Consider the following 23,348-nt stretch of genomic DNA (forward strand, 5'->3'; position numbering starts at 1 on the left):
AAGGGAGGAGATTTAGTAATTATCCTTTCCTGAATGAACTATACTTGAGGATAACCAAATAGTTGATGATGGAAGTTGTTATTTTTTCCAAAAAATCTACATTGCACCTAATGCAAAAGAAATGCCAGAATTAGAAAATTGCCATTTTTCAGCTCCTCCTGAAATAATGAATCTAAACAGTAATCACAAATGGATGCTAAACTGGACCGTAATCAGGCCACTAGATCCAGATACTAGTTTATGGAAATAAGTGGGATAGAAGAACAAGTTCAAGGACAATATAAAGAAGCAACAGTCAAATTCAAAATGTGGGAAATTCTGTGGAACAAATACAGATTACAGGAAACTTACAGAGGCATCCTAAACATGTGCACTGTTGGCCTTGTTCGGATCCTCGTTCTTACAAAACAAATAAAAAAGGAAAGATTTGAGCTAGTTGGAGGATATTTGAACATGGACCAGGTAATGTTTAGGGATTACTGTTAGTTTTGTTAGGAATGACAAAGGCCCTTGGTTTATATTTAAAGTTTTTAATACAAGAGACATAAATAATATGGGTGAAATGACAGATGTGAGATCTATTTAAAAATATTCCAGGAAAAATACACTGAAAAGGGTATGTTTATGCATGTGTGTATTTGAGGAAGCAAGGGGTGATAGATAAAACCAAGATTGGCAAATTATTCATAATTGTTGAAGCTGGGTTATGGGTACCTGGGGATTTAGTGTACTGTGAAGAGTTTTATGATAATACAAGTTAAAAAACTTAATGTAGCCTTTCAGTTTCTTTTCTTTAGTAGAAAAGGAGTAATTTGGCATTTGAGGGTATTTATGATATATGAGTATTGTTTTGGGGATGGATTAAGTGTGCTTCATTCATCTTTAAGTTCGTCATTTAACTTTGCATTGACTTTGTGATTGGTTAAGACTGAAGTGTGTTGGGTTGGGGGATGGGCTAAATGAGGGATGGGCATTAAGGAGAGCACTTGTTGGGATGATCACTGGGTGTTGTATGTAAGTGATGAATCACTAAATTCTACTTCTGAAACCATTATTACACGATGTGTTACCTAATTTGGATTTAAATAAAATAATTAAAAAAAGGCTGATTATGGAGTGGATTGGAACATTAGGTTTAGCTGTGAATCTGAAAGTACTTTTTTTGGTTGAGATTGAGAGTGAGAAAGATGGTTAGATTAAACTTTGCATTGTTCATGTTTCTATAGGTCTGCTTTCCCATCCCATTTAGGATAAAATCCAAATTCCTTACCATGCCATGTAAGGCCCTTCATGATCCGATGCCTGCTCACTTCTTAGGCCTCATTATTGCACCCTTTCCTCCAAATTCAATCCAACATAATCAGTATAATGACATTGGCTTTACTTCTGATCCTTGAATGTGGGAGGATTGTTCTCTCCTGAGGGCCTGTGCACCTGGTGCCTGGAACATTCTGCCTTTCTTTCCCTAAATCCTTACACAGTTTACTCCCTTATCCGATCAGGTTCTCTGCTCAAGTGTTCTCTCTGAAGAGATTTTCCTGACTATTCTACATCAAATAGTGCCCTCAGCGTTCCCCAACCCCTTATCCTACTTTATTAGTGTACTGTTGGTCAGTACCTGAAACCACTGTGTTTTCACGTGTTTGTATAATGTTCCGTATTCATTTGGTTGTAGTGTGACAACTCCAGGAGGGGAGGGAGTTTGCCTTGTTTACCTCTGTATTCTCCGTACACGAAACAGTGCCTGGCATAGTGTGGATTCTTCAGAGCTACTTGTTATGTGACTGAAGAGTGGATTTTGTGTTTAAGGATGGCATTACTTGCAGCATTCTGGAAACATTCACATTCATTTTCTGTTAGCAGCTCTATCGTTTTCCTATTACAGTTCAAAGCAGCACAGGGAAGGTAGGTTTAGCTCTGTATCTGACACTAAACCCAGTCTATTTCACCATCAACGAAAAGAGCCAGAATGAATGTAAATGTCTGCCAAAGAAAGAAGCTTCTAACACATGTGTTCTTTCTTTGATGCCTTTAACAGCCTGAACATGTGTAGGTTAGTTTTTCTTGGTCCCTATCAACATACCTGATGAGCAGCTGTTTACAACGAATAGTTAACCACCCACCTGGCTTCTTAAGCCTGGTGTAATTGGGAAGAAAGGCAAGAGACTGAGGCTTACAGAGAGCAGGGAGGAGGAGAGGACAGTGTGCGGGAGGTCAGGTAGGTTTTTCTCTCCACCCCCCCCTCGTCTTTTTTTCCCCAAAGTTTATTTATTTTTTGAGAGAAAGTGGGAGAATAAACACCTTCAAGCGGGGTAGGGCAGAGACAGAGGGAGAGAGAGGATCCCAAGCAGGCTCTGCACTGCCAGCACAGAGCCCGATTGGGAGCTGGAGCCCCCCACCCGTGAGATCATGACCTGAGCTGAAGTCTATCAAGAATTGGACGCTGAACTGACTGAGCCACCCAGGTGCCCCTCTCCCTGTTTTTTGTAGGGATATGAAATAAAGAGTGACAGCTAAGACCAGGATAAAACATGTGCACTGAATGTCGTGGGTTTTATGAGAATCCAGGGGTGGGGTTTTCTCCATGCTGACTATTCCCTCAAGTGGAAGGGGAGAGGCTGGCTAGTGCCTCAGCTCAGGCATGGAAGCTGCTGGAACGCGAAGTGGGAAGAAAGGTATGGCCTTAGCAGGTTACAGGAAATGAAAGTTAGTGGAGGACGGGACTGAGGTGAAGTCAGCCCACTAGGTCCTGTTTCTCCTGCACATTGCAACAGAAAACCGTGGACAGATATATTATCCGAGGACTCAGGAAAGTAAAGAGGAAGTGGCAAATTGGGAAGGGAGTGAAAGCCGGGTGGCAGGAGAGCACCTTTGTTGAGGATCAGTGGGGTGAGGTTTTCATTTTTCTTTCCACTTCGGCCATGAGCCAGAGGTTCTCAGAGCTACAGAGCAGTGGTGTGGAGGGTGCTAAAATCCAAGAAAAGTCCCATCTTTCCGGCCAGAAGAGTAGGACAATGTAGGCTGGAAAGGGCGTATTGGAATCCTGGTGGGCCCCTTGGGGGAGCTAACATGGCTGGTGGTGCTGGCAGCTAAAATGGCTGTGGAAATCCTGTTCTGGCCAGGGAACCAGGGAAAGGGGCCTCTGGAGTCCAAAACGGGTGAGAGAATGCCCGTTTTTATTTCCCTTCTTTTCTCAATCTGCTTTGCCCTCTGAGGGGCAGTGTGGGCTGCTGGGACCCCAAGAGCAATCCCACCTCTGGGCCAGCAGATTGGGAGAATCCTAAGAGGAAAGACCTGGAAGGGGGGAGGGTCTTCTCTATGTCTGGACTGGCCTGAAGCTAGGACTCCCCTGAGCTGCACATGGGGGAGCAAAAGCTATGCGCCCTGCGGTGACCTTGGAACCATGGCCCACAGAAGACGAGGCTGAACTTGCCGTCTGAACCTAACCAGATTGGTTGTCTGATGAAAAGAACAAACAAAATCCTAATGCTCTCCAGAGGATTTGTAGCAGGACCGAGTGTGCACAACTTCATATATAGGATGTTGTACTGCATTTAAAATTCCACAGTATTCCAGAAAAATGTGACCAGTTCTTGAGACAAAAGACAGTCAACAAATGCTAATCTGAAGATGATCCAGATACTGGGATTAAGAGATAGAGACTTTGAAGCAGTTGTAATACATTTCCCATGAGTTCAACTGTCTTGAAATGAAGGATACCTATTCTTCCTTTAGGAGACAAATGGAAAATGTGACCTGGGGTTAGACAAAAAATTCTTAGGTCTAACACCAAAAGCATGATATGCAAAATAAAAAAAAATTGATAAATTTGGACTTTACCAGAAGAGATAAACCACACAGAGGGTATGTGGGTGATCTCTGGACCTTCCACTCAGTTTTGCTGTGAGCCTCAAACTACCTAAGCAATAAATTCTACTCCAAAAAAACCAAAAACAAAAAAATAAACCACAGACTGGGACAAATATGTTCAAGTCACATATCCAACAAATGACTTGTATCCAGAAAATATATAGCATTTTCAAAACCCAATAAGAAAGAATCCATTAAAAAAATGGGGACAAGATTTCAACAGATGGTTCACCCCCTAAGATATATCAATGGCAACTAGTACCAAGGTGCTCAACAACATTTGTTTTCAGGGAAATGCAAACTAAAACCTCAAGGAGAAATTGCTGTAGGACTATTAGCATGGCTTAGAAAAATGGCAGTACCAAATCCCAGCAGCTTCTTATCAAGTTAAACATGCCCTTATATGATGTGGCAGTTCCACTCTCAGGTATTATTTACTGAAAAGAAATGAAAACTTAGGTTTGTGAATGCTTACAGTAGCTTTTTTTTTTTTTTAATTGCCTAAAGCCAGAAATGACCACCCAAATTCTGTAGCTGGTGAAAGGATGGATACTTAAACTTTGGTACATCATAAGGTGTGCCTCACCTTAGCAATAAAAAGGTGTGAACCAGTGTTCTCCCCAAGGATTGATCTACTATGAATGTTCTTTAAGTGAAGGAAGCCTTGGACAGTTGGCCTGATGGAAAATTTTGGGGTGATGGGACTGTTCTGTATCTTGATTGTGGTGGTCGTTACATGACTACATTAAAAAAAAAAGTTTATTTTGAGAAAGCAAAAGAGAATGTATGTGGCCACTCAGGTGGAGGGGCAGAGAGAGGAAGAGAGAGAATCCCAAGCTGGCTTTGTGCTGACAGCGTGGAGCCCAGCACAGGGCTCCATCCCACAAACCATGACATTATGATCTGAGCTGAGATCAAGAGTTGGAACCTTAATGGACTGAGCCACCCAGGTGCCCCTACATGACTATGTTTATCTAAAGTCCTAGAACTTTATATTGCAACCTGTAGAAATGGAAAAAAGGAAATAATTACTGAAGAGCCATCTACTTAAAATTTTTATCAAATCCTAAAAAGGTAAGTACTCTAGACCAAGAGGACCATTATTTTTCACATGAAATATTTTGTCACTGAGGAAGTAGGTCATCAGCCATCCTCAGAGCTGAAAGAGCATGTCTGTCCGGCAGAGTTGTAAATATAAGATTTCTTTTTTCAAGCGAGTTTTGTGCTTGAGCTAATGGCATCTATCCCTCCAGATCAGGACTCGGTTCTTGTAGGGTCTCACTTGTGCTGCTCTGTCAGGGGCTTCAGGACCGTTAGGAGAAAAAAGGAGTTTCCCTTTTTCTTTTTTTCCTTAATACACTGAATTGCTATGAATAAAGCCTGAAGACTGGTCTTGGGGTTGTATTGAAGAAAGCAAGGTTTATTTTGCTAGTGATCGTGACATTTTCTTTGGGACAGACCCTCTGTGTCTCAGGGCCCTCTTCCTGTCCCTTTTTATTCTCTAGGACTGTCTCTGAGACCTAGCCCGTTCAGAACTATCTTAATGATCTATAACACTCTAGACATTTTCTTTTTTTCTCCCTTGTCAAAGGTGTGATAATGACAGCGTGTTACTCTCAAGCAAGGGCTCTGAATTTCAGATGACTTCAATCTAGTCAGTGTTGCCTCCACAGAAATCCCAGTGGGGGTACTATTTGGAGGCAGATGAGCCTTTTTGTGTGAAGGTCACAAATTGTGTGAATGCCATATAGGGACACACAGCGTTTTCATTCTGCTGCAGCTGGAGCTCGTCTCCTAATAGGCTTCAGCTTTTTCAAGTTTATTCCTCTTGAGGCTTTCGATTATGATTTGAAATCCAGTAGGCCTCCTTGTTAGAAGAAAGCGATACTAGAGTTTAATTGGTGCTTTTTTCGTCAAAGAGTGTTTGGACGTTGTGGTTGGGGATCTCGAGAAGGTGCAGTGAGGTGTCGCTTTCAACTTCCATGAAGAGAAGTAAATAGTGTTACACTTGTGCAAAAGATAAGGCACACGTGATGCTAGTATCACCAGCTCCGAGGGCATTTCACCAACGTGCGGTCGGTTAGGCTCACTGTGCTGCGTCCCTGCTTCAAGGTTCTTAGCTTGTGTGCTTGATATAATCCTGATCCTGGGATTTGCACTTTGTCCTTACAGATGGGAGCTTTGAGAAAATCCACCTTTGTCTAATGCAAGGTAAAAAAGCCTTCTTCCTTCCTCCGGCCTCTTGGCTGCCCTTTCTTTTAATTAAAGTTTTTGCCTTCCCAATGTCGGAAGAGCCTCTTAAAGGTCACACTTGAAAAGAGCTACAGAAGGGAAATGCAGATTACAGAATTCTGTCCTTTCACGGGAGAAATGGTCTGTCGAATCTGTCTGTCCCTGAAAGGCCCATTTTCTTTTTCTTGTTTCTCAATTTGGGCTAAAGTAGCGTGTAATGGAGGAGTTTTTGCTCGTATGTGGCCATGATGTCATTCAGTTGATGGCGGAGGCACGAAACCATGCGGTATAGTCAGAAAAGCGCATGTCAGCTGAGCGCCTTTCAAATGTCCTGCAGTGTGTGGCAAAAGTGGGTTTCATGTTTAATATGTGCCCTCGTCTTCATTGCAAACAGTGGCGTCTTATTCCATCTGCAAAATATTTGCACTTGAAATCTCTAAATACGATTTTTCCAGTAGCTGTTAATTGCTTTCTGTTGGCTTCTCCTTCCAGGGAGCCTACTCACAGGAGTGCTGTGAGTGCCTTCTGACTTTTCTCTTCGTGTTCATGTGGCCATGTGCAAGTGCTCTTGGAGATAAGAGAGTGCAACACACAGAAAAATCCAGCCAGCCCACAGAAGAGAAGTGTTAGGCATTTCGCACAATTCTGTTCATCAGGGAAGAAGTGAAAAGGAGGAGAAATTCAGAGAGGAGATTTAAATGGTAGAAGGCTAGAGAAGGGGGAAGCATTATCTCAGGGGTGTCAGGTCAACTACACGTACAAAGAAAGGCTTGACAGATACTTGGTCTAGTGGCGTCATTTCTCATTGTTAGGTCAGTGCGTGAATGTGGGTGGTCCCACATGAGCTAGGTGCTTAAAAAAAGGGAATTCTGGTAGGTCCATTGTTCTTTAATACAAATTGGCAAATCCAAAAGCTTTTACTGGTTAGGGCTTTCGTTTGCCCCTTGTGTAAAGACAGGACGACAAAAAAGTTCTGTGGAGATTAGGTCTAGTATCTTCTAAAATTTGACCTGGTCAGTTAAACTTGGAACTTTTTGTCACCAGGAGAGAGAAGATTGTTCTTCGGTCAAGGACCTTGACTGCTGTGATGCGTAGAACTTTCATGAAGGCACCCAAATTTCTAGCTGCACGTCTGTAACTTAGATCTGTCACTAATGAAGGCGCAGTGAGATTGGCAGTTCGTTTGAGTTGTGAGGTGATAGGAGAAGAGTTTTCTGCCAGATGGTGGCATTAATCTTTTAATTAAGCGTAGATCAAGATTTAGATCACACCTGTTTTGACAGATTCCTTTTTTCACATTTTACCAGTTTGTCACCGGTTGTCATCCTCTTCTTCATTTTGCTCTGAGGTGCTTTTGGGTACCTTTGCTCTGAGGTACTTTGCAAATGCTCATCACCTCTTTTCAAATTGTTTATCTTTTCTTTATTATTGATTGTGTGTGTGTGTCCCTCTCCTCCTAATCTCTGGTCATATTTATTGCTTTTCACTGTAAGTAACTTCTTATTATCAAGCCATTTCCCCATACTGTGAACCTTACTGTTTTAAATGACAAGTGTGAATGGGTTGCAGTTGAATAAGCTTTTGTATCCGAAATTTGCTCTCTTGTATGGATGCTAAATATTTAGAGTGGGCACATGACTTGTCTCAACTGTATTTCATCTGTGTATATATAATTACGTATAAGATCATAGCCTATCTTCCAGGACTGGCTTGAAATTAAGATAACTGAATGAGAATGAGTTTTGAGAGATCAAGATCATGTCATTGATGTAAGAAAGGTAGCTTCACACATCAGAGGATGATTCTGGAATCATTGGTCTCTGGCTTGCTGTACTACTTTTGCCATTTCAACAGTGTCATTGTTTTCTTCTACTGGTAGGCAGGAGTTTTGAATAGAAACTTCACAAAGGCTTTAGAAATGAAGAGACTTAAAACATTTGAGAGAATGATTTATTTTACTAAGATTTTGCTCAGTCACGAGACGTGTTTGCAAAAGCCCTGGGTGCATTCTAGGTAGATTGTCATTCTGCTTTTGCTGTTAAGTGAGACCTTGGACCAGTCCTTTTCTGAACCTCCTCTCCTCTCTAAAAGCCTCTGGGCTTAAACTAGATGATCTACACAATGCTTTAAGGTAGTATAGTTTCAACCAAATTTTCCATTTGTCTCCATAGACTGATATAGAGTAAGCAGGCAAAGGTATTAGAAGAAGTTCTATTCTAAAGGTAGAAAAAGACATTGTCTAGTAGTAAAACCTCTATTTTGGGGCATAGAAAAGATTAGATGATTTCTATTTTTTTTTTTTTAAGTTTATTTATTTTGAGGGGGAGGTAGAAACAGGGAGTGAAAGAGAGAGAATCCCAAGCAGGCTTCTCATGGGGCTTGATATCACGAACTGTGAGATCATGACCTGAGCCAAAATCAAGAGTGAGATGCTCTACAGAATGAGCTACCCAGGCATCCCAGATGATTTCATTAAAAAAAAAAAAAAAAAATCAAGAATCTGTTGACCCTAAAGGCACTAGACTGACTTGGTTGGAAGAACATGTGACTCTTGAGTCCCTTGTTGGGTATAGAGATTACTACAGAGAAAAAAAAAACTTAAAAAAATCAAATTTCTTTAAAAAAAATCTATCGACTGTGTTGTATGCCTCGGATAAAGTAAACAGCAAATGAAAGAATTGTATATGACAACACAATCCTTAGAAGTGTTACTAGAATAAATAGTGGTCAGTAGCAGAACTTTTAATCCTTTTAGAACTTTTGAATGAGACTTACTGAAATCACTTATCTTGATAATTAACCTATTAGAACTGATAGCTACATGGTAACAGGAACACTGCATGAAAAAACTCGAGTGATAAAGGTCCAAAAAGAGCTGGTGAGAAGGGACTTCTTTGAGGAAACTGCTTAACTTTAATGACAGAAGGATGGTATCTCCATGGTGTTGAAAGTGGTGGTGGTAACTCGGTCTCATTTATAGGGTGAGCTGAGCATACATTCTCTGCTTTTTGATGTTAACAAATGGATCAACGGGGTGAATTTGGGTGATTTTTTTATAGAAGTTGGAGGTTTAGAACTCAGTATAAATAAGAAACACGTGTTTTGTCTGTCAAGATACCTTTTTTTTTTTTAAATGAAGCAAGTCACAAGAGGAGGGAATTCTTAAGTATTTCCAGCGTTCATTCTTACAGGCTGTATAGCATTACCAGCACATGGAGACACTCAGCTTTAGAGGAGAGTGGATTTGCAGGTTTGATGGAATAAAGTGTCTTGGCTGGATCAAAAACTGTTAGAAATATTTTAGGGGTGCCTAGGTGGCTTAGTTAAGTATTCGACTCTTGATTTTGGCTCAGGTCATGATCTCACAATTTGTGTGTTCAAGCCCTGCGTGCGGCTCTGTGTGACGGCATGGAGCCTGTATGGGATTCTCTCTCCCTCCCTCACTCTACCCCTCCCCTACTCAAACTCTCTGTCTCTCTCAAAATAAACTTTAAAAAATATTTTGTAAGAGATTCGGTTACATTTCACAACTCAGGAGATAAATATGGCTCAGATACTTTTGACCCAAGTGTCATACGAAGGAAAAGAGGGAAACCTGTGAGTGCAGATGGACTACCACAGCAGAGTCTGCTTACCGAGGAGAGAAGTGACCATATGAGATGAATACACAGATCCCCATCAGAGCTGAACTCAGTGTCTGTTTTTATGATCTCGAGTTTGTTACAAAAGTTAAAAAGAAAATCTGCCGTGTTGATCTGATGGCACTGTGAATTTCATTCTGATAAAAGTCTAGGAAACCGAAAAATGTCCCCGGTTTTCTGTCCACATAAAGGTTACTCTTCAGCTGTGAGGGTGTATTGTTGGAAGCAGAGTTAAGGATATCTGAGGAACTGGGGATGGAGAGAAGAGTCTTTCTGGCCCAGATTCTTGATTCTGCTAACAAATGGGAATGACTTTTTCATGCCTCTGGTTTTTATCAAACTCTCTGAAACAAAATGACACCCATGAGGATGAGATAAGAACCCGGAAAAGGAAAAAGACAGAATGAAGAGTTCTGTGGGTTTTTATTAACAACTGTTTGTGGGTTGGCTTCTGTTTTTCCTTGTTCTCAGATTCTCCCCACTTTTTTTTTTTCCCCTTCTTTACGTGTTGACGTCTCTGAGCAAGACTGAGAATGGAAAGTTGTTCTTTTGTTTAATCCTTCACTCCTAGGGGCGCGTGGGTGGCTCAGTCAGTTAAGCATCCAACTTTGGCTCAGGTCATCATATCATGGCTCATGGGATTGAGCCCTGAGTCAGGGTCTGCATGGACTGCTCAGAACCTGCTTAGGATTCTCTCTGTCCCTCTCTCTGCCCCTTCCCTGCTTATTCTTGCTCTCTCTCAAAATACTTTAAAAAAAAAAAAAATCCTTTGCCCCTGACACCCCTGGGTGGGATTTCTAGTTACATTCTTAAAACCGTGAAATTGTATGTTAATTGTACATAAAGAATTTTGGGTTCTTTGTTTTTATATACTTATTTATTATATAAATGCTCCTATCCTTAGTATCATTGTGCTTATAATGACAGCTTTTTGTGGGATTTGACCATGGTCCTTTGTTGTTTGCGATTTTCATGTGAAATTCGTTTTCCCAAACTTTTAAAAGAGAGAGACTCTTAAGGATATTTTTCTTTAGTTTTTATGGTGTTTTATTTACTTGTGGGAGGAGAGAGAGAGAGACAGCGTGAGCAGGGGAGGGTCAGAGAGAGAGGGAGACACAGAATCTGAAACAGGCTCTAGGCCCTGAGCTGGTTGTCAGCACAGAGCCCAATGCGGAGCTTGAACCCACGAACCGTGAGATCATGACTCGAGCTGAAGTTGGACGCTCAACCGACTGAGCCACCTTAGTGCCCCTTAAGGATAATTTTCAAGGTTTGTGGCTCTGGAGCACCGTTTTGTTATTTTGCAGTGCAAAAGTATGGGCCTTCCACATGCAGTGAGTCCCTGCCTCCTTGCTCTCTACCCCTCCCCAATCTGGCCCTTCTTCTCCCCTTGTCTTTACTGTGTCTTTTCTGCATGGTTTGGATTCTACCTCCAGCAATTTATCTTCAGAGTGAGTTGTGTCCTGCAAGGAGCTTTGCCCAGTTGCTTCTGAGAGTTCATGAGGCTCTGACTTACTTGGCCCCTTTAATTTTTTGTTTAATGTTTTATTTATTTCTGAGAGAGAGAGAGACAGACAGGGTGAAGAGGGGAGGGTCAGAGAGAGAGGGAGACACAGAATCTGAAGCAGGCTCTAGGCTCTGAGCTATCTGTCAGCACAGCCCGATGCGGGGCTCGAACCCACAAACCATGAGATTGTGACCTGAGCCGAAGTCGGATGCTTAACCAACTGAGCCACCCAGGCGCCCCATTACTTGGCCCCTTTAGAGTTTCCTGTGAACTCCCTGGACCCAATAGCTGTCGTGCACCTAAGACCCGACATGTCTGGCCGCTGTTCTCAGAGGGCCTGCCACACTTCCTCGTGAGAACCTGTTGTTTGTTTGGGATGCTCATGTCTGCCAGGCACCCTGCTGACTCCCTCAGCTTCGTCTCCTAAGTGCTGGTACCATTCAGGACTAGCGACTGTTGCTGTGTTCCTATCTGCCCATGTTGGGTGCTCTATGGAGATAGCTTGCCCCCTAGCTTTTTGTGGATGTGTTCTCTGGCATTTTGATCTTGCAGTTTAGGTATCCTAAATTGCTCTGTGTGTTTTTTATGGGGAGTTTGGCAAGACTAAAAAACCGTGCCACTATCGTTACCCTCTTCCCAGTGACCTCCCTGGGTTTTGTTTTGAATAGCCGTTAGCTCTGGTTACAAGCATGTTCTTGGCTCATTCTCTTGGAGCCTGCAAGCTGCCTTCCAGCAGGAGATGATCTCAGGTCAGGTGCCCATGGCTAGAGCTGAATGTTATGGTTCTCTCAGCTCGAAATGCTGTGTCTTCCTTCTCTCCGTCTCACAGATACCCTCCATCTCTCTCTCCTCCATTGCTCGTGCTTTTTCTGTGCTCTTGTGACCTCTTAGGAATGCACACGCATGCATATCACACTTTTTAAAGTATATCTTGGCTTCTCTGACTTCTTCCTAGGACTCGGGTTCATAAGGTGAGGGGCCTTGTCTTGTTTGTTTTTGTATTCCCCAGTACCTGAACTGGTGACCGGCACTCTGTAGCTACTCAAGAAATAGTTGTTGAAGAAATGTTGGCAAGAGTGTAGGGCTGCTAGCAGGGAACAGAAGCAGTCCTGTCCCTTTCAGATATATTGTAGGACAGACAGATGAAAGATACGTGCCATTGAAAGAGGGGAGCCTGGGTGGCGTGGTCGGTTTAGCGTCCAACTCCTGATCTCAGCTCAGGTCATGATCTCACAGTTATGAGATTGAGCTCTGTGGCAGGCTGTAGAGCGAGCGTGGAGCCTGCTTGGAAATCTCTCTCCTTCCTTCTCTTTCTCTCTCTTTCCCTTTTGCGTGTGCGCTCTCTCTCAAAATAAATAAACATTAAAAAAATAAAAGTTGTAGTTACAGAAAGAAATGTGTCCAGAGAAGGAACTAAAAATAAGGTGCATAATTTTTAACTTAATTATTAGAAAATTTTGTGGTACGGGGAAGAAGCACCAGCTTAGACACTCTCACCAAGTTCATTTTGAGTAGCACAACCAGAAAAGGTTATTGGCATTTAGGAAATGTAGAGCAAGCAATGATGTTGAAGGAATTGAACGTTTATGCTGAGGAAGGAAGCAGTATGGTTAATTTGGGTGGAAGACCTCATTGCCGGCTCTGGCGTAGGGTAGGCTGGCCCCGTGTGATTTCTGCATGATCTCCTCGGAGGGCAGAGAGTGGACCAGGCTACTCGGGTTCCTTCTAGTTCAGTCACTGTTGCCCTGTTAATTCTGTTCTCTCCCTCTGGTGAATTGAGAGTTTGGGGAGTGTCTTAAAGTCGGCCAGATAAATAAACAACAGCCATGTAATGGTCTGTGAGTTTCCTGGAAATTGGAAGGTGAAGGTGTTGAAACCTCAGTAACCAAGGAAACCAGTCCTGTGCTGGTGGATGAGAGGAGCGGAAATCTAACTGAGGCCGTCAAAAGAAAATCTGGCCATTTCTGGCATTAAGCCCAGGCAGTGAAGTCCCAGGGAAGATGGGTCGGAGGCCCATGTCCGTGACCTATCCACTTGACCCCTTAAGAGAAAGCGAACTGTCAGTGGCTGTGGTCAAGGTGAGCATGGTTTGTACACTAAGCTGGCCTAGGAATGCTCAGTCTACAGACAGCCCTCCTATCAACGTTGATTGTGTGTGTGTGTGTGTGTGTGTGTGTGTGTGTGTGTGTGGAGGAAAGGAGGACTCTTCCGATTGTAACTTTTCCGAGGAGGCTCCAGGGACGCCCCGGAAAGGGGGTCTTTTTTTCCTCCGGGCCCTACGGCCCCTTCGTCCCGGNGAGAGAGGGAGAGAGAGAATCCTAAACAGGCTCCGAGTTAAGGGGCTCAATCCCACAGCCCTGGGGTCATGACCTGAGCCGAAATCAAGACTCAGATGCCTAATCGACTAAGTCACCCATGCACCCCAGATAATTGTGTGTATAACAAAATTTTTTAATTACATGATTTAACAAAGAAAAGTTTTTGCTTAAAGGCCTCTTAGTTGTATCTCTGGTTACTGGATGTTTCTCTATTGTGTGTGTTAATAGATTGACAAAGCAAAATGGTGACTTTTTTCTTAGAACCACACCAAGAATCAGATGGTCTTTATAGTTCCATTTAGTGCCTTCTTGACTAGAAACGTCATCGACATTAACCTGATTTACAGAATTTTACCTGGAGGTTGGGACTTGCAAAGTTGAGTAATTTGGTAGTTTTTAAACCTTTTTTAGTCTGAATCCTTACATGAAGTTCAAGCTGTAAAGCAAATAAAATGAAACTTATTCTATTGCCACTTGCCTCACCTTTCCATAGGGACCTCATAAAAGGACCTCCACCAGGTATAGTTTAAAATTGCCATTTGGTCCAATGAAAGTTACTGCAGTCTAATTTCCAAACTACCCTTAAATTAGGGCAGCGTAAACCCTCAAGGTCTTTGTGATAAGATACCCATAGTCCAGCCCTTCTACAACTGACAGTAACTGGTAATTCCCTTTCGGTGTCTCCTCTTTTTAGCCAACCCTCGGAAACAAAATAGCACAGGTGAGAAAGATAAGGACTGGGGATGAGTGAAGAAGCCTGGCAGAAGTCACTAGCAGCTACTTTGAGGATTGGGGTGCCACCTTTTCTGTCTTCAGATTCCTCTGCCTCCTCTTCTTTCCATATACTGATCATAAAGAAGGACAAGAAAAGAGCTGTAGATCATTCTCTTGCTAGAAAAACCTCTGAATTTGAGTATGGTTTGGATCACTTTTTCCCCATTCATACTGGCGAGAGTATTTTGGAGCAAAAGCACTGTGAACATTGTTCTGGGCTCAATAGATCATGTAGATATATGTGCCATATATTGCATTTTTTCCCAAGTATGATCATGCTCTAATGCATACTTTTATGTAATACACAATGACAAATGGAAACCTTCTAAGTTTACTTGTATATTAGGTATATAGCATGTATATATATGTATTTTTTTTTGGTAAATTTAATTTTAGTTGAAATTTAGCTTCTTGAAACACTACATAAAATTATTTAAAAAAACAATTTTTAATGTGTTTGTTTTGTTTTTGAGAGAGAGCGCGTGAACGTGTGCGCGTGAGCAGGAGCAGGGGCAGAGAGAGGGAGGCAGAATCTGAAGCAGGCTCCCGGCTCTGAGCTGTTAATGTTAACATAATAATGATTCCTTTATAGTTTACACATTGCTTTCGTCAGTATTTTCCTGTTTGTCCTGTTTTTTCTATCTATGTGATTTTGCATATTTTGGCACAGATCTTTGTAAAATTAACCAAACATAAAATCTATGAGAGTTTTTAAGATATACTTTTCTAAGTTATATCAGATATCTTCTAAGCTTTATTACTTTTTACTACCCTCTTGTGATAGAGTCTAATGATGGCTCTTCTCATCTCTGCAGTTGGGTGGGGGCAATAAGATCATTATTCAGTGATTCTTCTAAGTTGGGGATTGGTGAGTCATTTAGCTCTTTGAGGCCCCAGCCTATTATAAACACGTTGTAAATACTCAATGATGGTGAGGGCAGGGCCACTAATTTTTCCTAGGTCCCCTGCCTCCCATTTCAATGCTTGTAGCACTGTTAGTTCCTCAGGTGTTTCAGATCATCATCCTCTTTCTCATCAAGTTAATTACTCTGCCCAGGCTTACATTTTTGCCATGTGTTATGGTGATGTTCACAAGTTTTGTGCTAACTGGGGAAGTCTTTCTGAACTGTGTTTACCCAGTGAGCCAACAAAGGAATATTGGATTTTCCCAGATTAAACCTTGCTAGTATTTTCAGCTTTAGTTCAGTTCCCACAGTTCTCGTCAGTTATAAAGCTGTTTTCTTTAGAACCTTCCTGGTATTTATTATTTAAACAGCAGTTCTTACTCAGTCACATACCTTGAATTGGCTACCATCATTTAGTTATGAGAATCTCTCAGGAATGGCAGGAAACCTGTAGGTTTCAGGCAGATTATGATGTGGGTTGCCATCTTTTTGTGCCATCAAGGAGTGTTATGATGATATTTGAGGGTTGTGAGAAATCTTGAAAGGTCAGTTACTCTATCCTTTCATGAAAACTTAATTTGATTCAGGTGAGGACTACTGACTAGTTTGGAGTATTAGAAATTTGTAGTGGACAGACTAATAACACACAGATGAGTTTGTAGATGCAAGGGGGAAAACCTACCTGTACAGTGAGTGGATTAGACTTCATCCAAACCCCTTGGGTAATCTTAGCATTACCTATGTTGGGTCAGCCATTTATCACCTGTCATTTCATGTGGTGTAGCGTAAGGTTCAGAGCACCATCTATGATGTATTTTAACCAAAAAATATTTAACTTGACCCCATTGGGCATTCAGATTTTTAGATTTTTTAAAAACCCGTTAATTCCATAAACCCTACCACAAGGAAGCAGCCAGACAAAGGATGGGTCCTTCTGCACTCTACATGTACTGGTCTCTTCAATAAACCAATGTCATAAAGATAGAGATGGAGCTAGACTCAAAGGCATTTAAAGGACAAACAATGAGATACAGGGCATGATCTTGAGTAGGATGCTAACTTGGACAAAACCAGCTGTAAAGCAAATTTTTGGGGTCAGACAAACTTGGAAATACTCTGGATGTTATATGAAATGATATTTACTGGGATGGAGAGGTGCAGAATTTTGATGAAAAACCTTCTTGTTACAAAAAATGTATATATAAATAGTGCGTATACTTCCAAATATCTTTCTAAGGTGTTAATAGTGGAACTTCTACTCTCCAGTGATAGGAATGTAGGGTTTTTATTTATTTCTTAGCTTGTCTCTCCTCTTAATTTTCTGTAATACACATGCCTCATTTTTGTGTTAACAAAAACTTATTTTTTAAAAAAATCTAGACTAACACGTCCTCGACAGATAGGTTGTTGTAATATATTTCACAAGGTCTTTTTTCTGGATGAAGATTGTATCTTCTTTGGGCTGCTTCTTTGAACCATGTCTTTAGTTTCTACATGCATCTTTCTTGTTTAAGGTTTAACTTTTTATTATAATAGAACAATCTAAAATACATACAAAAGTAGATAGAATTATATAGTTATCAATTATGCCCAGTTTATTTCCTCTGTACCCACCATTCCTCTGCACCCATTATTTTGAAGGAAATTCCTGTCTTTTCTTCTATAAATAGTAATTTATAAAATATAAATATATTTTCCTAAAAAAAAAAAAGAATGTTTAAAAAAAAAAAGNAGTGTTTCTTCAATATAACCAAATATTCAGTCATTCACATTTCTCTGTCTCAAAGGTGATTTTTGTCTATAGTTGTATTGTTTGAATCTGACTACACATAAGCTCCTGGGGTGCCTGGGTGGCTCATTTGGTTAAGTATCTGACTTTTGATTTCAGCTCAGGTCGTGATCTCACGGGTTTGTGGGTTTGAGCCCTGCATTGGACTCTCCACTGAAAGTGTGGAGGCTGCTTGGGATTCTCTCTCCCCCTCTCTCTCAAAGTAAATAAATTCACTTAAAAATAATAAGATTCATTTCCTTAAAACAAATAAGTTTCTGACATTACAAATGGTTGTGTATCCATTAAGCTCCTTTGATCTATAGGTTTCTCCCTCTTCCACCACCATTTTTCCTCTTACAAATTATTTGTTGAAGAACATAGACTATCTTTTATTCTTTCTCACCTTCTGCATTTCCCTGCATGCTCTCTTTTAATACTCAAGACTGGAAACTGTTCTCTTGAATGCATCTGAGCAGAGTTCCCATTTAAAACTTATAAAACTTGGGTATTGTGTTTGAAAAATCTGTAAATGGCAATGGTTGATTTCTGTCCTAAAGTCCTCTAAGTGTAAGACTCCTATAGCCTTGGGGTACCTGGGTGGTTCAGTTGGTTGAGCATCTGGCTCTTGATTTCAACTCTGGTCATGATCTCATGGTCTGTGAGTTTGAACCCCTCATCAAGCTCTGTGCTGACAGTGTGGAACCTGCTTGGGATTCTCTCTCCCCTTCTCATTCTCTCTGCCCTCCCAAAATAAATACTTCTCTCAAAATAAATAAAACTAAATTAAAAAAAAAAAAAAAGACCTGTATACCTTTGATTGTTTCAATAAGAGGAAACAACTGTTGAGAAACGATACCCTGGGGTAGACATTAGCCCTATCGGTTACACACGTTGTTAGACAGGAACTTGCCAGATTTCCTTTGTAAAGCCAAAAGAAAAGTTTACCCTGGAAATACATTCAGGACAGTGGTACATTGGGGTCATTTTGAAATATAACTTAGTGTCCTCAGGGAGCTTGGTCTCTAAATGTGCTGTTTATTGTGATACTTGTGTACTATTTTTTGTTTTGTTTTACTTTACCGCTAAGGCTCCTAAAGTCGAAATTTCCACTGCCTGTGTATTGATTTGTCTCTAATGATTGCAGGTTGAAGATGACAGTGATGCAGAGACCTTTGGAGAAGAGAATGAGGAACAGGGAAATTATTCAAAAAGAAAGATAGTCTCTAACTGGGATCGATATCAAGATACTGAAAAAGAGGTCAATAATGAAAGTGGAGAATCACAAAGGGGGACGGACTTCAGCGTCCTCCTCAGCTCCGCAGGTATGAATTCCGCTTGCTTGCCTGTGGTTTAAGGCTCTGAAAGTTGCATAGACCTTTTATTTGTGTTCCTTTTAAAGCTGCATTTGAATGACTAGCAATTCATCCTTTTGTCCTTTGGGTTTTAAATTCAAGTAGAGGACAGTGTGTCTAATGGTTTGCAAGGCAATAAAGACGGTTCTTTAAGTGGAAGCCAGTGATTCCACTTAAGGATGTAGAAGGACTTAAGTCCTGGTTGAAATGGATAAAAGGCTTTACAGAAATGAAAAATGCTGAACTATGCCCCTCTAAATTGGGTAGTCTGAAAACAGGTGTTTTCTTTGATTTCAGAGGAATCAATGCTTATGTTTATACAAAGCTTGACCAAGTTTTACAAAGTTTTACCAAGCTTCTAGAGGATGTGTTCTTTTCCCTTTTATAGCCAGGAGTATACATCTTCATGGATATGCACATGTTAGAGACCTGTGTACCTGAACTTGAAAACTTTTCTGTTTGTTTTTGAACAGTCTTCTCTGTCGATAAGGTGAAACACTCTTTTCTTCTATGACCAGCTGTGTTTTAATATTCACTCAACCCTGAGCGATGTGCAGCAGCGTGAAACTGGAGAGTAGGAGAGTGGTTACGGAAATTAATGAAGCAGGGCTGGCTGGAGGGATGGCTACTTTCTACTAGGCTGTGGTATAAGAATGGAAAGAATGAATGGAGAATGGATTAGTGGTTTTCAGGGGTTAGGGATGGGAGGGTGGGAATTGGATGTGGTTATAAAAGGGCAACATGAAGTTTCTTTATAGTGCTGGTATGGATCTTTATCTTGATTGTGGTGGTAGATAGACCTACACAAATGATAACATTGTCTAGAACTTAACACACATGCACAAGAATGACTACAAATAACACTGAGGAAGTCTGAAGACTGGGGCTCTTATCAATGTCAGTATGTCAGTATTTCTGGTTGTGATATTATAATAGTTTCACAAAATGTTATCTTTGGGGGAAACTGGGCCAAGCGTACGGGAGATCTCTCTGTATTATATCTTAACTTTGTATGTGAGTCTACGATGACCTTAATGACCACAAATAGCAAAATATTACCAGGTTAAAAAAATGTAAAGAGTGATGATGTCATAGCAGAGAAATAAAATGAAAATAATATTTTTAGACAATTTGAATTCCCTCTTCCCTCCAACTTTGACGTTGCTGGTGAGTTCCACCTTTCTTTTTTCTCACCTGCCTGTATTTTTGAATGCTCATACCAGACTAAGAATAATTAAGTAATGAATTCTCTTTCAACTTGATAGAATAAACCCCTTGAGTAGAAAGAAAGTAGTAAGTGGAGAGAGTATGGTGAATGTGAGTAAGCAGAGCGAGGTACAGACTGGTGTCCTTCTGTTGTATGCTCCCCACAGTATCACCCTCTCAGTAGAGGTTTGCTGACTGCATCCAGCTCACTGACTGTTTAGGGGCCAGTGACTCCTCTTTTTGCCAGTCAGATGAGTACTTCCCTTTTGTTACCTGCATTTTGGCCACTTAAAAATTTATAAGCACCTTTCTTCAAGATGGGAGAAAGGGAAAAGTTGAGCTGCTTAGTTTTCATTTCCGTTAGCTGTTCTGCTAGAGGATGGAGGGGGAAAATGGAACTAGTGCAGTGTGGACTCCCTGGTTTTAACTGAATTAAATGTGTACTTGGTTACTAGGACAGTATCTGGCAAGTAAAAGATATTGCTTGAATGTCAGAAGGCGATTTACAATTCTAGTTTAACTGAGCAGCTATACTCAGTGACTTAGGATTTTGGCTATTTATGTTAGCATTTTATTTATAACGTAAAGCCTGACATGATTTGTTTCTCCTATGTATTTTTCTTGTAGTCTGTCTTTACTCAGTGATTTCTTCCCAAGTGGCTTGTTTGTCTGTGATTGGTTTCTTGGGAGATCACAATCGTCCCATCTTCTGATATGTGCTTCTAGTTTTTCCCCATTCTGCTGCTAATTTATCATTTTCTTTTCACCATGTCCTGTGCTTGAGAAGAGCCTCCATGCTTTCTTCTTTGTAGGAGTTGGGCTATATTGGTTTACTTTTGAGAGATGGAGTTCATTCTGTGATCATTATATATGTATATATGTGTGTGTATGTACATATATATATGTACATACACACACATTTAGTATATAATTTCTTTACTAACTACTAAAGTAACCAAAATTAGAAATAACTTAACATTGAAAATTTAATTACCTTAATGGACATTTAAGTTCGGTTTATGATGTTACAGTCTTTCCTTTGTCAGTGTGGTTTAATATAAGGAACACAGACCCCAAAATTGAACAGATCTGGATTTGAATCCTAGTCTGTCATGGTTCTGTCTAACATTAGGCAATACAATTTCTCTTAGTATCAAGTGCAAGAGTAGCTACATGTAACAGTGCCTAATTTGATGATGTCAGCCTTTTATCCCAAATTTACTACTGGCTTTAGTTCTGCTCAATGAGTAACCATGTGCTTAGATTTAGTATGTATCTGGAATTTTTTGTCGATAGAAGCTTAATTAACTACCTCCAGTAAAGTCAAATTTCTTGTTTTCCTTGAATGTTAGACGTATTGGCAGTTGTTGCCAATAGAATTTAAAGATCATTTTTCTGAGAAATTAAAAATTTGTGGATGTAATAGAACTGATTATTGAGTCTACCTATTGAAAAACCAATGGGGGTGGTCTGAGCCTCTGAGCATTTAAAAGTTGGTGATTTCAGGTTTTAGGTTAATTCCTAAAATAAAAATTTCCTCTTTCCCCCCGAGTTGCCCACCTTGAGTCACTGATTTATTTTTCTCCCCCATCTTTGTGTCTGCCACATGCCTGAAGGATGGCCTTTGTCACTGTGACAGACTTGGTTTCTCTGAGCTTTGAACTGTTCTTTTTTTTTTTTTTTTAATTTTTTTAATGTTTTATTTATTTCTAGGAGAGAGAGAGAGACAGCGTGAGCAGGGGAGGGTCAGAGAGAGAGGGAGTCACAGACTGTGAAACAGGCTCCAGGCTCTGAGCTGGCAGTCAGCACAGAACCCGACGCGGGGCCCGAACCCACGAACCGCGAGATCATGACCTAAGTGAAAGTCGGACGCTTAACCGACTAAGCCACCCAGGCGCCCCTGAACTGTTCTTTATGCATTATTTTTTATTCTAGAATCATTTGTGCTGTGCATACACCCCTGCTCCAATTCTCAAATGCCATTTTGAAGATGGACCCTTTGCTAAGAGTACCTCCTCCTTAATGTGTTGTTACTCTCCTGGTAGGATTTACATTGTAATAGTGAATCTTTGAGGACCAGCAATTAAATTCCAATAGTGAATTTCTATTGCACACACAGTTGGTGTGAATGTATGTTGGTATATTCATTTAGGAAGGTAGTTTGTCATTTTCCAGTAAAGTTGAGGATCTAGCACTTGTACCCTGGGAAGACAGTCTTGAGAAGCTGTCACACGCATGTGCCAGGAGATGTGTGTGTGCATTTGTAGCAGTGCTGGTCAGAAGAGCCACCCAGATATCTATTAATAGTGGAGTGAATATAGGGGCGCCTGGGTGCCTTAGTCGGTTGAGCGTCTGACTTACGCTTAGGTCATGATCTCGTGGTTCGTGGGTTCGAGCCCCACGTCGGGTCTGTGCTGGCTGCCGGCTCAGAGCCTGGAGCCTGTGTCAGTCTGTGACTCCCTCTCTCTCTGCCCCTCCCCTGCTCTCTCTCTCTCTCTCTCTCTCTCTCTCCTAGAAATGAATAAAACTTAAAAAAAAAATAGTGGAGTGAATACATAAACAAGTGGATGAACCTGTCAAACATACTGTGAGGTAAAAGGAACCCTACGTAGCCACAAAATACCTCTGTATGATTCTACTTGTATAAAGTTCACACACAAGAAGAAAGCAAGCTGTGTTATTTAGGGACACATAGTTGAATGGTAAAATGGAAACCAAGGAAATGGTGATGGTAAAAATTAGGATTGTGTTCCCCTCTAGTAGAGAAGTGTGTGCAGCAGGTGTTGGGGGTGGGGGGACTTCTGTGATGTTATTGCTGATCTATTTTTTTGACCTGGAAAATGTTTACTTATAATAATAATAATAATAATAATAATAAATAATTCCTTTTCCACTTCTTCTCTTTCTCCTAATCCTCCTCTTCCTCTTCCTCCTCCTCCTCCTCGTTCTTCTATGTTTATTTATTTATTTTGAAAGAGGGAAAGAGAATCCCAAGCTGGCTCTAGCTGGCAGCGCAGAGCCCCACATGGGGCTCAATCTCATGAACCCTGAGATCATGACCTGAGCCGAAATTGAAAGTCAGATGCTCAACCGACTGAGCCACCCGGTCCCCTGACTAATTATTCTTTAAAGTATATCTTACCCACTCTTTTAGGTGTCTGTCTGTACAAGGGGAAAAAAAGTCTAAAAACGTATTTCTAATGAGATGATTTCAGTTACCACCACAGACCGTGGGAAATATTTTGGGAGAGGCAGTCCTTTTCGGCATCTCGAGGTCTTCAACATACAGGTGCTGCTGCCTGCTTTGTTTCAGTCTCTGGCCGGAGGTAGTGGCATCTTGTTTTGCTGAGGAAATGGGGAAACTAGTTTGTTTGAGGTCACACTCTTTCTGGTAGGCTTGGGAGTCTTCAGACATCTTTTTAGGAGTCTTTCTGTAAGCCTCTGAAACAGACGATTGCGCCGACACCTTTTCGTTTTGAAACCGTGTTCTTGCAGTTCTAAGTTATGTTTCACCAGCTTGGAGAATGGTACCGTACTCTCACTTATATTGAGGCATAAGAATGTTAGATCTTGAGGCAGTTTTTCCTCCCTCTCCTTTTGTTTTTGTTTCCCCCAGTGGTGAGTCATCGAATTTATACCATATGCTTTATCTACTCCTTTCAAGAAGTCACAGATAACTCGTTAGAAAAATGTTTACAGTGTGAGCAATAATGCACTGGGGCAATATGGAAGATAAAAGATTTCCCCCCCTCCCATTTCTTTGCAGGTCTTT

The 23,348-nt window shown here is 41.0% G+C and overlaps 1 protein-coding gene across 1 annotated transcript in view; it reads left to right on the plus strand.

Moving 5' to 3' along the window:
• The first annotated feature begins 13,250 nt into the window (after positions 1-13,250).
• The window catches only part of AVEN (apoptosis and caspase activation inhibitor), a 155,336-nt gene continuing 145,238 nt past the window's right edge, over positions 13,251-23,348 (plus strand). The window contains exons 1-3 of the mRNA XM_077771635.1: positions 13,251-13,328; positions 14,263-14,289; positions 18,163-18,340. Of these exons, the coding sequence (XP_077627761.1) occupies positions 13,251-13,328; positions 14,263-14,289; positions 18,163-18,340 (283 nt within the window). The remainder of the gene's footprint in view (positions 13,329-14,262; positions 14,290-18,162; positions 18,341-23,348) is intronic.

The sequence above is a fragment of the Crocuta crocuta genome, unplaced genomic scaffold (assembly GCF_008692635.1).
Source record: "Crocuta crocuta isolate KB4526 unplaced genomic scaffold, BGI_CrCroc_1.0 scaffold156, whole genome shotgun sequence".
In the NCBI taxonomy this organism is placed as follows: domain Eukaryota; kingdom Metazoa; phylum Chordata; class Mammalia; order Carnivora; family Hyaenidae; genus Crocuta; species Crocuta crocuta.